This window comes from Trichogramma pretiosum, unplaced genomic scaffold (assembly GCF_000599845.2).
Source record: "Trichogramma pretiosum strain Unisexual culture from Peru unplaced genomic scaffold, Tpre_2.0 scaffold3, whole genome shotgun sequence".
NCBI lineage: Eukaryota > Metazoa > Arthropoda > Insecta > Hymenoptera > Trichogrammatidae > Trichogramma > Trichogramma pretiosum.
The window spans coordinates 3,237,288-3,253,943 of NW_019641698.1; the positions used below are offsets into that span (position 1 = coordinate 3,237,288).

General features: G+C 39.6%; 3 protein-coding genes across 5 annotated transcripts; 1 reads left to right on the plus strand and 2 right to left on the minus strand.

Annotated features, from left to right (window-relative positions):
* Window positions 1-331: 331 nt before the first annotated feature.
* LOC106650861 (elongation of very long chain fatty acids protein 4-like) lies at window positions 332-6,488 on the plus strand. 3 transcript variants are annotated; one of them, XM_014369095.2, is made up of 6 exons: window positions 332-751; window positions 3,605-3,687; window positions 3,996-4,183; window positions 4,283-4,363; window positions 4,453-4,624; window positions 4,710-6,488. In XM_014369095.2, exons 2-6 carry the CDS (start codon window positions 3,609-3,611, stop codon window positions 5,267-5,269), a joined length of 1,080 nt encoding a protein of 359 aa, XP_014224581.1. In that variant the 5' UTR covers window positions 332-751; window positions 3,605-3,608; the 3' UTR covers window positions 5,270-6,488. The 3 variants fall into 3 exon arrangements, with proteins under 3 accessions (XP_014224581.1, XP_014224583.1, XP_014224582.1); XM_014369097.2 differs by lacking the exon at window positions 332-751 and adding an exon at window positions 3,405-3,491; XM_014369096.2 differs by lacking the exon at window positions 332-751 and having other exon boundaries at window positions 3,514-3,687.
* Window positions 6,489-6,543: 55 nt separating this feature from the next.
* On the minus strand, window positions 6,544-9,442 carry LOC106650761. The gene is made up of 5 exons (XM_023462383.1): window positions 8,423-9,442; window positions 8,010-8,347; window positions 7,453-7,949; window positions 7,245-7,396; window positions 6,544-7,174 (listed from the first exon to the last, which is right to left on the minus strand). The coding sequence occupies exons 1-5, from the start codon at window positions 9,359-9,361 to the stop codon at window positions 6,635-6,637; spliced, it is 2,466 nt and encodes an 821-aa protein (XP_023318151.1). The 5' UTR covers window positions 9,362-9,442; the 3' UTR covers window positions 6,544-6,634.
* LOC106650762 (zinc finger BED domain-containing protein 6-like) lies at window positions 9,442-11,240 on the minus strand. The gene is made up of 3 exons (XM_014368964.2): window positions 10,943-11,240; window positions 9,889-10,854; window positions 9,442-9,813 (listed from the first exon to the last, which is right to left on the minus strand). The coding sequence occupies exons 1-3, from the start codon at window positions 11,238-11,240 to the stop codon at window positions 9,452-9,454; spliced, it is 1,626 nt and encodes a 541-aa protein (XP_014224450.2). The 3' UTR covers window positions 9,442-9,451.
* Window positions 11,241-16,656: the final 5,416 nt, after the last annotated feature.

Consider the following 16,656-nt stretch of genomic DNA (forward strand, 5'->3'; position numbering starts at 1 on the left):
CGTTTTTTATGTACCTGAATGCACATACCTTATCGCATTACCTCCCACCAAACCATATTATATCGTACAGAATATATCTATCGTTGCGGTCCGCGGTTCCCCTTCCCCGCCAGTGCATCTCTTTTTCAAAGTTTACAATGGCAGGTAAGTATTAAAGCGTATAGGTATACAGCGTGGAGAAGCTCGCTGGTGGCGATGGTGGTGGTGCGGCTGCAGCCGAGAGGGAAGGCGCGCGGCAATAAGTGGGCAAGTGGTTGCTGCGGCGACGCGGGGGCCGAAAGTTATAAAGGAGCCTCGTCGAGCGCTACGCGGGCTTACCCAAAGTGTTCTTTGAACGCGCGCGACGCTGCAGCCGCAACGCGGAGAGGAAGAGAGCCAATCGACGGTGGCGGTGGTGCGCGCACACACACACACACACACACATTCGAAAGCATACACACACGGTCGTACTGGAAGTAGCGGCAGGTATATGCTCTTATACCGCTCGCGACCGATAGGCCTGGCCATCATCGTCGACGTCTCTGAGCGCGCGGATCGTTGCGGATCGTTGCAACAGTGCCTGCTGCTACGCGTTTTTCGAGCCGCCAAAAGGTGTTATAATAAGCGCTGATTGCCGATCTTGGATCGACGGCGGCCCTTCGATCGGGAGAAAAAGGGACGATCGTTTTTGTGCTTTTTTTTATTGAGTGCGCGATTTCTCGAAACTGCACCGCCTTGTCGTCCAGTGAACAGCTCCGACGAATCCTTCGAGGTAAGGAAACCAAGATTCCCAATCGAGTAAATGGTGTATAAATTGGTACTGGTGGGTTCTTTGGCGATGGTCGCACGCTTTGCAAAATACAAGAAAAAAAAAGATAATAACCGCGGCCACATATTTACCGAGTGCGTCGAGAAATAAACCGACACAGCGCAGAAATCGAGTACACGGAGCGACGAGCCGCGTTAGAGTAGCGTTAGAAGGATGACGGGGCGCGAATCTCTCGGGGTGATTGATTGCAAGGAGCAGCAGCCGGCCGAAGTAGGATGCGACCGGTCAATCGACGCGCAGTGACGATTGTAAATTTTGCTCGTATGTCGGCTAAAAAATTTACGCGAGCGGTGCCGTCGAAGCAGCTCCGAGCCATATAATAAGAACCGAGGAATTGACGTGTTTTGTGCGTGCTCAATTTGATATTATTTACGACGGAAAAGTGGCGCGCGCGCGCGCGTTTTAAACGCGTCGAACTTTTACGCGAGCTTTTATGCATTGTTCGGCATGCGGATAGACGTATAGAGTTTTTTACGAGTCTCCTTGAACACCCCGGCGAAAGTCTTCGTAGGCACGATCAAAATACGATCCTCTTCCCGATTTAGTAGACAAAACGGCTCGTGGAAATGTTGAAAAATACTGTATTATCGGTACAAAAGGCGACGATCTATACATATTGCTCATCGTAATTTATGATTAGAATAGCTTTTGTTTATTGTTGATACATCGAGGTCATGCATGAGTAAACTGATCGTTATATTTTACAAAAATTCATGCTACGGGTTGCTATAGATTATATCAATTAAATAATTGTATCCATTCGTCAATAATAATCGATTATTAATATCTAATCTGAATTGTATGTCTGAATAAGCAACCTATTTGTAAATCCAATTAACGTCATGGGGATAGTCAAAGAGAGAATAAAAGTCGGCGAGAATGCAAATCTCGAACGTAGCTATAACAAAGCGATTAACGTAGTCAAGAAGGAGCTTGTGACTGCGTAGCAAGTTTCACCGTTCATAGCCAAGATCCGAGTAATATGGTCGCTTGGTCGGAGTCGGGGGCCCGCGCGCGCGCGCCTGCAGAGAGCATTCACCGCTCTCGGGGAGAGACTTCATCTCGTGAAAATCCGACGACTATAATAGAGAAAAAGAAAGACTACACGTAGACTCTCGCGGCTTGGCCATGGTATACGTGTTATGCACACTCTCCTATTGGGGGCCAAGGCCCTCTCGACAGATGTGGTGGCTATACGCACACATACACGTATAATATACGTATAAACATTGAAAGGAGCCAGGAGAGAGAGAGAGAGAGAGAGAGCAAGAGCGAGCGAGAGAGAGAACATCAATTTGCACTTTCTCTGGCTGCAGCACGGCTGCTGCCGCCGCTGCAGCTATGCCGTATAGCTGGTGCCGTTTTATCCATATCGGAGAGCTCTCAAGGTTTCGATGTGTATAATATTTCCGCAAGTGAAAACTCTCGCTTACGTTCAATGTACGCTACGGCTCGCTGCTGCAGCAGGCCTTTGTATATATATAAAACACCTCTACTGTATTATACGATATCTATATATATAACCGTATGCATTCGTGTGCGTGCAATATACGTAGATACACAAGCTTGCTTGCTTGCACGTACGTAGCTCGCGTGCTGCGCTGCACACACAATCTTCGGGCTTAATTTTCCGAAGATTCGCTCTGCGTACTAGCTAGCTTTCTTCACGCTCGTTAACATCGCCGTCGTCATCGCGGCGAAGCTGAGCACTTGCACTTTTCTCGGTTGCGTTGTCACGGCCGCTTGGAGAACGGATGTACGTTATTCGTGCATTACTTATACGTAAATTTCGTGAAGCAATCCGAGCTGTCGAGTTCGTTTCGAGAGAATCGAACGAATGGAAAAATAAAAAAGTAAAAATGACCAGCGCGATCGACGTAATGCGTGCTCAGCTCGTATGCGGGGGCAAATTCTTCTGGGCCCGAAATATGTGCAAGCTCGTCGAATATTTCACGCGCTTACTTACGCCCGTAACACGCGACACCGCTGGATAGGCGCGCAGAGAAAGAAGCGCGTCGAACGAGACATCGGCCAGGTATATATAGCCATAGGTCCGATGACTCCGAAACGATCGGCTCTTCGATCTTTTCTCGCGTGCAATATTATTAATTTTTTTGTGCACGCGATCAACGGATAAAAACCTTATTGCGGCCATTGAGGCGTGCAGCATCAGCAGCAGCTGCGTTCGAAAGAGTTATGCGCGCGCGAGGTAATATAAGACTAGAAAGTGGCGTGAAGAAAAAAAAGTTGCGTTGAATTTTCATTAAAAAAACACGGGCGGCGAGCGAGCGAATTGCCGCGCGATAATTAGCCACGTTGCACTAATTTGTTACTGCTGTTGCATTTATCTGGCGATAATAATCCATCGCTTTTACGCACTCGCAAGTTTTCCTCCATTCATTGTTGAGGGTAAATTTATAGAGCGACGTTTTTTCGTCCAGTCGTAAAGATAAAAGTGAAAAAGTACAAGTTAATAAGAAATATGCTGGCAATTATATTCGCACGCGCGCCAACACGAAGGTCTCTAGCGACGAATGTTGAATCGACGTCGAAAACTGCGGCGCTAATGATCGCGCGCGGTCAAGTCGTATCGATAATCGGGGATGCCATTATTATATGCAGCGAGCAATTATATACGTGCGCATGATACATTTTTTCATATATTATAACGCGCGGGGAAAAGGTAAAACTTTTTCGCACTCGTTTCTGCTCGATGAGAAATCCTCGGCGCGCTCGCGGCTGCTCCTCGTTCTCCCACGCAACGACGACTTTATATTTCTCTTATTTCTGACGCAGGGCCATGGCGAGCATAATCAATTCGACGACCAACATCATCAACGATGCCTACGATTACTATCTCTGGACGTTGACCTTATCAGGTATGGTCGCATATGTAATGTGTATTGTTGTCAACGAACTGCTTGTATATGTCTGAACTTTGCACATTTCATCACACACGTTTGCGGTCGTCGGTCGCGCGCGTGTCTTGCAAAAACGTCAATGATAATCGATATTAATGCATTCGACACCGTTTCGAAAGTTTCGTCGTTTTGAAAAAAAGAAAAAAAAAATAACAAGCAGAAACATACGTTTGCCAACATCGACGATATTCGAGCTTGAAACGCTCCGTACATGTGGAGGCATCGTTTTAATTCTTTGTTATTTTTTCGTTCGTTGACTCCCGCAGACGAAAGGACGAAAGGATGGCCGTTGGTCGATTCACCGGCGCCGACGCTCATGTACACCATGATCTATCTGTTCATCGTCTGGCAAGGACCAAAAGTCATGAAGAATCGCAAACCCTTCAAGCTCACGTGGCTGCTCGTGCCCTACAATCTCGCGATGGCCGCGCTCAATGCCTACATCGCTATCGAAGTGAGTCTCCTTTTCCTTTTTCGACTATGTCAAATCGTTGGGAATACGCAAAAGGCCAACCAAACACACGTGACAACTTTGTCTTATTTTCCTTAACAGCTGTTCATCGCGTCGACCAAGTTACGCTACAGCTACGTGTGCCAGCCCATAAGGCACATTACGAGGCCGGAAGAATTACAGGTGAATAAAAGTTATCCTTACTTGACCAGTTGACTTTTTTCATTTTCCATTCTATTTGCTAATGATCGATCTGAATTTCGGGTTTTAAGATCGCAAACGCCGTTTGGTGGTACTACTTCAGCAAGCTGCTCGAATTCTGTGACACGTTTTTCTTTATTCTTCGGAAAAAAGACAATCAGCTTAGCTTCCTTCACGTCTATCACCACTCGACCATGTTTTCTCTTTGGTGGATCGGCATCAAATGGGTACCAAGTGGCTCCAGTAAGTTCAGCTCTTTACCGATCTGTTAAAAAGGAAATTTCGTGAAAAAAATGCTGACAACGATTTGACAACTTTTTCTTCACAGCGTTCTTACCTGCGATGGTCAACAGCTTCATTCACGTACTGATGTACTCCTACTACGGCCTCTCGGCTCTTGGACCTACCGTGTCCAAGTACCTCTGGTGGAAGCAGTACCTCACGATCCTCCAGCTCATCCAGTTCACGACGGCTCTGATTCTCGGCATCAACGGCATCAAAACGGGCTGCGAGTTTCCCCTCTGGATGCACTACGCCCTCGTCTTCTACATGATCTCCTTCATCGTCCTCTTCGGAAACTTCTACGCCAAGGCTTACATAGCCAAGGGCAAGCAAGCTTACGCGGCCAAGCAGGAGAGGCAGAGGCAGAAGCAACTGCTTCTGGCCAACAACAACGGCTCGTGCGCCAAAGAGGCCAACGGTACTTGCTACAGCAATGGTAATGGCAACGGTTACGCGGCGAACGGTCACAGCAACGGTAAGACCAACGGCGCTGCCAATGGTCACAGCAACGGCAAGACCAATGGTTCCGCCAACGGTCATAGCAATGGCAAAACTAGTGTTCCAGTCAATGGACAGAGCAACGGCGTATCGAAAAAGACCCAGTGATGCGCTCGAACCCATACACACAATTACACAAACACGTACACATTTGCATATAAATTACGGACATATATATTTGTAGAAGCATATATTTTTTACGTATGTATACGCGTGAACGCCGAGTGATAAGAAGTGCGATAAAGTCACCTCCATTACCCTCTGTCTAGTACATTCATATGTATGTGTTTATTCAATTTTAATATACATATGTATAATTATGTACACACACAACTATATATATTATTGTATAGAAATTTAAAATATCTATACGTATAGGCCCATTAGCTGTACGCGTTTACTATACGTATTGACTATGTAAAGTACTCGTCAATTTGCACTTTCAACGTTGAGAGAGCATAAGTGCAAATCGAGGAGTAATTTATACAAAAGCATTATCGAAAAGATTAAATTGGAAGAAGGCTGCGTTTCATTTTTACGAAAATTTTGTTCCTGTTCTTTTCGTAAAAATGGGCAATTTTTATAATAAATTAGAAATTTGAAGTTTTATCGATCATTGCGCCGGTCGAATATTTCAAGTTGTACAGACAAGTAACTTCCATTTTCTCCTAAGATATACGTGCATATAACATATAAAATATTTTTAGTATATGAATAATTTAAAAAAAAAAAAGCGAATATGGACACATGTAAAATCGAAATTATTTTTCCACATAGAGTAACGAACACATAATACACGTTCACAAAAGGTAAATTGTATACAGAATACAATTGATTTTTGAGGAATGAATAAGAAAATATATAAATATTATTTATTCGAAAAATATTTGGAAGCGAAAAAAAATGAAATGAAATGATAAAATGAAATTATTGAATAACTTGAAGAGTGAAAGAAGAAAGAAAGTGCCTTTTATAAAAGTTCGTGTGAAAGTATATGCCAGCGTTACTGAATATTATAAACATACACGCATAGGGATCGAGGTTTCATCATTAACTTTACCTCCAGAGTTAACAGAATTATCTATATCAATGGTGTATAGTGTTTCATAGAATACACCATTAATCGATAACTATATTAGTAAAAATGTTTGGCGCGTACATATCGATAAGCCATTCATCATCAAAGGCTTTTTTTAATTGTAAAACAGTCAATCATTGTTTTATTACTTGTCGTGGGTCAACTATCAATTGGTACCATGATTTTGTTAATCGGTATCTTGCATTGAAATTAATATTATTCTCATTGTTATATAAAAAAAATCATTGCTGCGCAATGCTTTTATTAAAAAACCTTGCGTTTACATTTTTATTCATTCCTACCTTTAGATTTGTTTCTAATTTGGCTAATTAATATTATTATAAAATACATCATTGCAAAACCGAGTAAAAATTTTAAATTCCAGATTTCAACTCTTAAGTCTTACTTCTTAAAATAACAACGGCTAACCAAACTGAACGAATCTTACCAACTAATTTTACGACGCGGCATACCAAAGAAAATTCAATAGGGCCAGTCATTGCGTGAATCTTAGTTGATACTAGAAACTTTATGAGATCGTCCATGTCGATGTATCTTACGTTGACGACAAACCCATGAGTATAGTAAGCCCTATAAAGTTGTCGAAATTCTTTTTTATCAAATTGATTCTCTGCTGAATCTTCGGATTTATCGAGGATTTCTCTTAATATCGAATCAGCATGCCTATTGAAAATAGTCGGTAATTCAAGAGTTGTTCTCCATTGACTGAGATGTTCCCGAAGATTTTCTTCAATCTCTTGTGTTACATCTTTTTCATTTTCTTCTTTTTCATGAGCGATATTAAGATCGACTGTTTGTATGGCACGTGAACTCGAAGCTGCCGCGGTACTAGTAAGTATTTGCCAATCTTTGTTACTTTTTGGATCGTAACGCAAATTTGCTGGTACTACAGATTTTAGAGTATTTTCCCAAATCTTATAAGGTAATAACAAAAGTTAATTATCGACGGTTAGAATGATCATTAATTTTCATTGAATCACTTACGTTTTGATAATTTATTAAGCGTGAAACGCTAATTAACGTGCACCTATTGTCCTGTAACTTGTAGCGTTCGCCGTTTTCTGCATCCCAGAGAGTTACAACATTTTCGTCAACTGTGAGGGCAAAAGATGCCCATTTTCTTGTTTGGGACGAACCTGTAAAATATGGAAGTTATTAATTTAAATTTATAATTTCAAAACACCAAGCTTACCTAAAACAACGTAAGATTGTAAGCCAAGACCCTGAAGTAAAGATGCGAGTAATGCCGATCGTCCGTAATGATCAACCTTGTTGAGATTGAGCGCCTGTCGAGGAGTCAAAGGTCCATAATGGACTGGCAGCGGTGCTAAAAGCATACAGAGCCTGGCAGCATCTTCAGAACTTTCGATTTCAGAAATTTTGTAAGGTACCACAAGACATCTTTGAATAGCTTTGGATAATGTGTTTATGGAGCTATTGTCAATCGGATTCATAGCACCCATTTGTTCCATTTTCATGAGAACGTAAATTCTCGTGTATGAATATCCCGGACTTGCTTGGACGTATCCGAAAGACAGTGATGGACTGTAAAGAGATGATAACCCAATCCAACGTTCCAATTGTTGATAATTTCGATGACATTCTAACGGAAATCTGGCTTCTCCAAGCCACTGCAATCCCCAAACGGGATGTTGATCGAACAGTCTTATTTTTACACAGTGTTCTCCACTAAAAAATGAAAATAAATTACTACTGAACAAAAATATGTAAAAATATAAAATTAAATACTTTAATTTTTTGGTAGGAGCTTCAAATTGAAGAGTTTGTTGCCAAACAGGGGCTGGACCCTCGGATGTAGACGTTGATCGAACAATATCTCCCCATTCTACCTCTACAATTGGTTGGATCAAAGCTGACTCTTCTCTAACTGGAACTTCTACTCCCCTCAATACAGTGACTGTCAAAATTTGTTTCCTACCACTATGGTGCTTAGGTCCTATAGCTGTACCAGAAGAAGGTCTAAGAGGTCTCCGTTCTTGAAACCAACTTCTTAGAGATATATCTAACAAAGAAAACATTTGCTCAGCTACAACTATATCAGGTGGCTTAGGTAACAATTTTTTTACCTGAAAATAAGGATAAAAATATACAAGCTATTTACTCAATATTTATGCACAAATTATACATTTAATAGTACTTACTGAATTTTTCTTATTATAAACATCTGATGAAAGAGTATTAAATGTTAAAGCTGGATCTTGCAAAAGAAAATAATTGACTTGCTTTCTTTGAGAATTGTTTTTTGATTTCATAATAGAAACACTATTTCTTGGATCATTTGGATCATTGGTCGATGGCGTGAATAAATAAGTTGAAGCATCTGTTTTAGTCTGAGGGCCAGTAATATCTAGCGATAAAGTACAAATAACTATGCCAGAATAAATGAAACGTTTACTGTCAAGAATTGAAAAATCAATTTCAACTTTTTTCTGTTTCACACAGTGTTCAGGAAGTGGCAAAGGTATACTTCCTGATGTGGATCCTTGTGCTTGAACTTGCATAGATAATACATTTGAATCCACTGAATTTCTAATATATAATTTATGTAATTTCCTATTGAAAGGAGCATTCGTTTTGCAAATTATTTTATTTTTGAACAAAAATGTCACACTAGTTATTGCAGGAGGATTTCTACTTGAACCTACATTTGGTAATACTTTGACTTCTCTTATTGCAATTTCTAAAATTCTTCCCCTGATTTGGTTGTTAGTTCGACAAAATGAAATTTGATGTTCTAAAGGATACGGTTTTGCAACAATGTTTGTTAAAGGTGATTTCATTGAAGAATACAATCCATCCTCTTTGTATACATCTAGTTTACTATTATCCTTAGTTTGGTTTTTCCTTAGTACGATTACTGAACTATCTTCAAGTTTTCTTTGAAAATGAGCTTTTTTATAACATAAACTGAGATTCGAAGATTTTCTTTCTTCTTTGGTTGTAGAAGTAAAACCACTTATAAAATGAGGCACTCTTTTGGACATAATGAACAAATTTATAATTTTTGAACACTCAGTATCTAAATACATGTGCCAGCTTACACCTATGTTTTGTATCATATCTTGTTGCCATGGTGACATAAGTGTATTGCTGCTCTGATTAACTAACTGTCATGATGATTGTTGAATACAATTAATTTATCTACTTATATGCATAAAAAAATATCTTCATTAAAAATAAATATCTTTTTTAAATTGATTCATGTTCTGATTTAAAAAACTGATTCGCATTAGGTCTAAAACATTTACTTCTTTTGTTAGTTTTTCTGCCCTTGAGTCAGTAATAAAACCTTGTTTATTCATGAAAGCCCGTTCACTGCTCACCTGAATTGCTGGTATTGACAAATAAATCTTTGCTAATTTGCATAATTTTGGAAAACGGGTTGCATTTGATTTCCACCACTCATGAACAACTGTATCTACTGGAACTAAATTTTCATGTAAATAATAAGTCAACTCAGCTTCAACCATTTTTTCAATATCAGAAACTTTTTTCTTTCGAATATCTACAAAATAACTTTCTAACGCAAGCTCTGAAAAAAACAATTGATTTAGAAATTAACTAGAATAAAAAAATGAAATTTTATGTATAGATTCAATTACTTTACCTCTTGTATTCTTAATCTTAAGAGATTCACATTTTATCTCTATGTCTATATTATCTACACAAAGCATTTTATTTTTAATAATATCAAATACAGTACTTTTTTCATCTTCTAACAATAAATGTGTTTTGAATCTAGGATCTGCAACCATAGCAATAATTATTGGCTCGCTGATATTGATGTGACTAAATCTTGAACAAATTGAATTAATTAATTGAGCTGAAAGTTTATCAGTCCAATTTTCAGATTCTATTAATTCCAGTATGCCTCGGATGGTTGATAAATACAGTGAAAGTGGTGGATAAGCTTCTTTACTCATCAAGTTACTAGCTTGTTTCAATAAACCAAATATTTTAATATAAACTGATATTGATTCCCAATTTGATTTTGTTAATTTTTCTGGTAGCAAAGGAGTATTTCTCAAAAACATTTTCAATGAGGAACGTAGTTTGATCAAATTTTCAAACATGTCAAATGTTGAGTTCCAGGAAGGAACTATATCATCTAATATGCTGCAAGTTTGATTCTCAAAGTTATCTATAATTGATTCTTTGCAATCAGATTTAGATGGCCAAATATTGGAGACTAAAGTATGACATTTTGTAACGAGATTACTAAAATCATTAAAACTGTTTAGAACATCATCGATTGTAAATTGTAACAGACGAGCGAAGCAAGGAATTCTGATCCATTTATCATCCATAGAAATAGCTTTAACTATATTATCACCATTTGTAGTGACAATGTGGATGGTCATATTTTCTTTCAAATATCCATACTTCAGTAGCACATTTTGTATTAGATGGAATAGATCTTCAGCAGAGTTCCAATTTTTCGGTAAACTTTCTAATTGCAATAAAAAATGTCTTGGTTCAAAATCAGCAGTCCAATAATGTACAGTAACTGTCATATGATCAGTGATACTTCTTCCAGTCCAACCATCAATAGTTAAGGCTATTGATTGAACGCCTGAAAATATTTTTTCATCAAATAATAAATAACAAATACAGTGTATAAGGATTGGATGAAAACTAGTGAATTCTGAAATCGACCTTACCATTTGACAAATCGTTCTTTATTATCGTAGAAACCTTTTTCTTGACTTGTTCGTACAACTGCGGTATGATAACATCGAGCAGTTGCTTTTCACTAGGAAATTGGTAAAACGGCTCGAGCACACGTAGAATTTCGCGTACATTTTCAATTTCGGTAGACGTAACGGTCAACAGTTCGAGCACGACGGCGAACGCTATGTCTTTGGTTATATTTTTGAATTTTTTCCAGACTCCCAGAAATGACGGCGAGCGAGTGCAATTTTTCGCAACTTGTAGCTGAGTCTTAATACTACTTATCATTATCGTTTCCTCTTTTCAGCAAAGGTGTGCGAGATAAAAAAGTATAAACTATACAAAGTGACGTTTAAAAATAGATTTATAAAAAAGTCGACATTATTTTTAATAAAGTAACCGTAATAACAGCAGCATGTAAAACCGATTACAAACGACGAGCAACAGTGTGTGTTGTTTTTTTCCGTAATCCAGTCAAGGTATTTCACTTGAATATGTCGAGTATACGGACTGCATCCATTGAGCTGTATAAAATTTGTAAGTATGATACATTTTTGACTTTGTTGGCCATTAAAATCAACAAAAAACACGTTTTATTAGTTCGAAAATGTACGTTAGGGAAATCGGTAACCGTTATATGAAAGAAGTATAGAAAAAAAGTGCAATGCCGGTGCCGTACACTACCGCCTCGAGGTGGAAACTTTTGGAACTTGATTCGCTGATCCGCTTGCAGTTTGCGCTGCTAACTTATCGACATTAACGGCTTGAAATTTCCTTTTTATCGACTTTCAGACAATTACAGTGGTGATTACATAAAATTCAATGCATTTTGCAAAATTATAACCACGTAAGCTATATCAGGTATTAATATTATAAAGCTACGAATTCTCAAAAGTCGATCGAAATTTTCACGAAGTGTTTATTTCATTCGTATTGTTGGTAATTATTCAAGATTAGGCATTAATATCTCAATTCACTCGCGAATCGTCCAGCTATACGTTCGCATGCCAAATGAAATGCATGGAATTTTGTATCAGTTCATGTTCGTGCCATAATCATAAAATTGTCATCAATCACCATATTTTTATTGAATATAGAGCCGCGTGTTGGCCGATAAAATGAAAAATTGTGAAGTGGTTTTAAAAAGAGAGAGAGAGACGATGAAGAAGCGATCGTTGCATATAAAAACGATCCGTACCAAAGCGCTCCAAAGTTTCATGAGAAAATGATCGAGTCGATCCGAGAAAAATAAAATAATAGTAGCGCAATATAACTTGGCATTATTCCCTAAGATATAGAAAACAACTTATTTTATGATTTTGTTATACAATAAATATAAATCATCGAGGTTTTATGAAGGGTCCTGGCAACGGCGAAAAATGGCCTCGGCCGAGCTGCATGCAGGACCAACGAATAAAGGCAAGCTCTCGGTTCAAGCGAATGTATTATTAACGACGAAGGCCGCATTAAAGGAAATCGCCATTTCATAAAATACATCGTATATATAGGGCCATATAACGCCGTGTTGCTTCTTTTTTTTATTTGTCTCTCGAAAACAATCGAAAAGAGTTTCACAAAATACACGTACGTGTCGCGCGTATATATTTTATATAAAAAAAAGCTTTTGCCGTTTGTCCGTGTATGTGTGCGTACGCGTCGCATTTTATCCTCTGATGTTTTATTGCTACCGATCCGCCGCGTATGGCTCTCGTCCTGGGCCGAATCGGGATAAAAATTCGCGTCCCGACTTTGAAAATTATCTCATCAAATTCGCCAAGTTCTGACGACTGACTGACTGACTGACTGATGTCCGGGGCGACGCGCGTCTCATTCGCTCGCGCACACATAATACATAGGCAGCAGTGTGTTGCGGTTTAATTATATTCTCTACCTAATAGTCATAAATTCCCCAGCAACAGCAGCAGTGATCCTTTTTAATAGTCCGACGGCAGCAGCAGCAGCAGCAGCAGCACGAATAAAGTTATAAAAGCTTTTGGAACGTTTCGGCTCTCCATATACCCACACACGATATTATACGCGCGCACTTCCACACGGTACACGCGCGTGAAATAATTTCTTATAAACACGATATATACAGAGAAGCTTGGAAATGTATTCGCGATCGTAATGCGGCGGCGGCGGCACATCCGTCGGACTGCGAAATCCTTTCGCGAGTCGAGTTCCTTTTATCGAGTTGCGTGTTCTTCGATGATGAGAGTTTTATTGTCGCGCCGATGAGCCTCGTCAAATGGCCAATTAATCGTATGCTTATATACTTCATTAGAACGTCCGCTCGATCGACGCACCTGTTATCGTATGAAACATTTATATAATTGAACGCGAAACTTGGTAACCGCGTAGAAAAACCTTTTCGTGCACCCGATGCAACGTCTCAGGGATTTTCGTTGAAACGAAAATCATCGGAGATGGCATAAATTTCAATCGTAACAAGTGCGGGATAAAATTTTTTATTTTCATGACCGTCGGTGGCATGGGGATGCACGGCTTAAAGTTTGCGCGATATTGCGACGAAACGTCACCGAGTGATATATCTTATTCGAACAATTATGGCTTAGAAAATAAAATAGCCCATAAAGCATCCGCGATGGTGTGTGCCTCGCTGCGACTTCTCACGTTCACTGGGAGAACGCTTAAAAGTAACAATCGTAAATTTGAAGAATATAGATATTCGCGAAATTGTGGCGCGCTTTAATATTATTATGTGCTGCGGCCGGCGCGTCGTTAGCCCCAAAAGTTATATAGGGCTTTGCGAATATTGTGTGCGCACTGATTCATCGATGGGCGGAAATTAGCAAACATTGTTATAAGCTCATGATGCCGTATTGAGCTGTTGTTAGGCATTGGACGAGAAATTTCAATCGTTAAATTTACAAGGAAAGTGTATTAGGCTGGTATTTAAATATTTTTTTTGGCACCGATTTAAAATGACTTCTTTGTCTGATATCGTCATTTGCTCATTCCCGATGACGTCTAATTGAAACGCACCAACGTCATCAGACCAATCACACCAACGTCATATTGTAAATGCAATTAAAGCTAAAGTAATTTGATCTGTAAACGCTTTAACCAAGAAAAAGGATACAATAAAAAATTACGATTTATTGGTTTCATGCAGTAGCTAAAAGTAATAATCGATCGTAATTTGATATTATGATATATGATAATTTATTCTAAGCTTCAGATTTAAAATTTCACTTCTACACAAATGGAACGATTGAAAGCTCATCCTAACGTCCTTATTTTGATAAGAGAATTATAGATAATAATAACGAGTAAAATTTAAATATTTTCTCTGAATTCTGAGGTGTGACTTTGCGTAGTCTTGAAAACGCAATGCTCGTACCTTATAAGAGTGAGAAGAAAATCGTAGAACATTTCTTACTGATAGTCGATCAATGGGGACGAGTCGTGATCCGGCCATGAAATGGAGTTTTGACTTTTCAGGACTTTCTTTAATTGTCGTATTTCATTGACATATACGACATCGATATGAATAGGAGTTATGTATGCTGCATCGATTTCGGAAAGCCATAAAAATCCTTTCTTTTTTCTTTATACCACGCCGCCGAATACTTGTTCTATATCTGTTTTTATTGACACGCGCCACAGACGAGCGGTTTCCGTTTTTCTCAACATCTGACCAAAAATTAAAAATTCACATCGATTGAAAGAGAAAAGGATGACATACGACGAACAGGCTTGTTGACTATAAAACAGCTTCCGATGGCGCTGCTCGCTTAGGCCTGTTCTAGCGTTAAGTGCATTCCTCAATCATTGAGAGATCAAGTACTATCGATTGAAGTTAGACTTACTTGGGTCACTCGCCTTATTCATACCATCACTCGAGCTTGACTTCATGTAGCACGCATAAGTATGTTTATCGGTGAAAACGTGTTTTCGAATTAATTAGTGAACGATCTTCACACCCGTATCCTAATCAATTTGGTCACTACACGACCACGTAGACTCACGTATATGTTAAGAAATTAGAATAATTTCGCGCTTTTTTTCGCTTTTTTTCGTTGTCTGGATAATTAAGCGTACGTTCTATTATAGATTATGTATGTAATTCGCGGGCGATCCGCTCTTGGCATTTTATGTGATTTTTAATTAATACGTATTGAATTTTATTTCGGTATCCTGCGATGTTTTCTCTCACGAACTACTGCTACACGCATACGTATATGATTTACGCTGCTGTACACGCGCAGATCGTATACGTGTTTTGTAACATACACCTCTTTCGAATCGGAAATTTTTTTGTCTTGCAACAGCCGCGCGCGCCGATAATTTGCCATTTTTAAAATTTTATTTCATCGGTGTACACAGTAACGCCCGATAAACCCTGTCGTAAAATGTCGTTCACTTTTTGTACAAATCTATTTTGAAAAAAAAAGAGGAAAAATAACAATAATACATCGTTTAATCGCCGCTCCGCGCGGCATGTTTAATTATACAAATAAGGTACGGTACAGGCAATGGTTTTTCCAAGAAGTTGTAATTCACTTTGGGCCGCGTCTAATAATCATCGCCTCCGACTTGTCGCCTCGAGTAATTAAACAGACGATGTCTTATTAGGCGCTGTGCCGTGGCTGCTGCCGGTGATTTAGCTTACCTGCGACGTGCACCACATTCAGACGTACATATGTTCAATAGAGATAGATTAGCGATTACAATTACTTAGCATTGTGAGAGCAAACATGTAAAGACATTGACTCTTAGCCTACTTGTACAGATATACGATACACATTATACATACACACGCGCGTAATTGTATATGCCGTGATTTTGTGCTATGCTCTTTCCATAACCCGAGCCCCGTGAGTTGCGTATGTGTGTATTAAATATATGTAGTATGTGCTATACGAACTCGTTTGAACTTGAGTAAATATAATAAAATTTGTGAACCACATGTAAAGACTATGTAGTTGCTCGAGACTCGTCGCGTTGAGATATGGATAAATGATCCGATGTACATTGTACGTCTCATATATATAATAGATTTCACAATGGTACAAGAGAGCGACTCGTGCGGATGCATCATGTACGTTGTATTCACGTGGGCAATAAATGTCAAAAGCATCTCTCCCGCGAACGAGCATTGACCTTATGTGACACGAGGCCATCATCGAGGAAAAAGAGTTATAACCGCGCGATGAAAATTCAATTACTCAACTGCGGCGCTCATCGATCAGCTCCGCGTTCAGCCCCGCGCGCGATACAATATAATGCATCGTCGCGCGCGCGCGGTGACTTTTATCGCGCTATAAAATCATCGATCACGCCTGCGGCTGGGCGTCGAGAAGCCGCAGCAGCACTGCACTCGATATACATGCGCTACATCGCGAGACGAGTCTCGAGTCTGGCGCGAATCCAAAAATCTCGACAATAACGCTCGAGTCGATTCTCGAGATTACATATATATAATATAGTACGAAAGCAGAGGCAAACAGAAAAAAATGTAGCACGAGCGGTACGACATAAATAAAGCGCCGAAGCAATCAAGTTTCATCGCTTGGCGATGCGACGCTCGGTCCCATTAAATGCATATATCGCGAGTAAAGCCAACGGGTCGGGGCGCGAGCAAGGGTCGACGACGAGAAGCCGAGAATAATGAGATAGGTCGGGCTTGTGGGTTTGTGCGCGTTTGCCTGGGTGCTCCGTGCACGCGAGGGCGCATCGA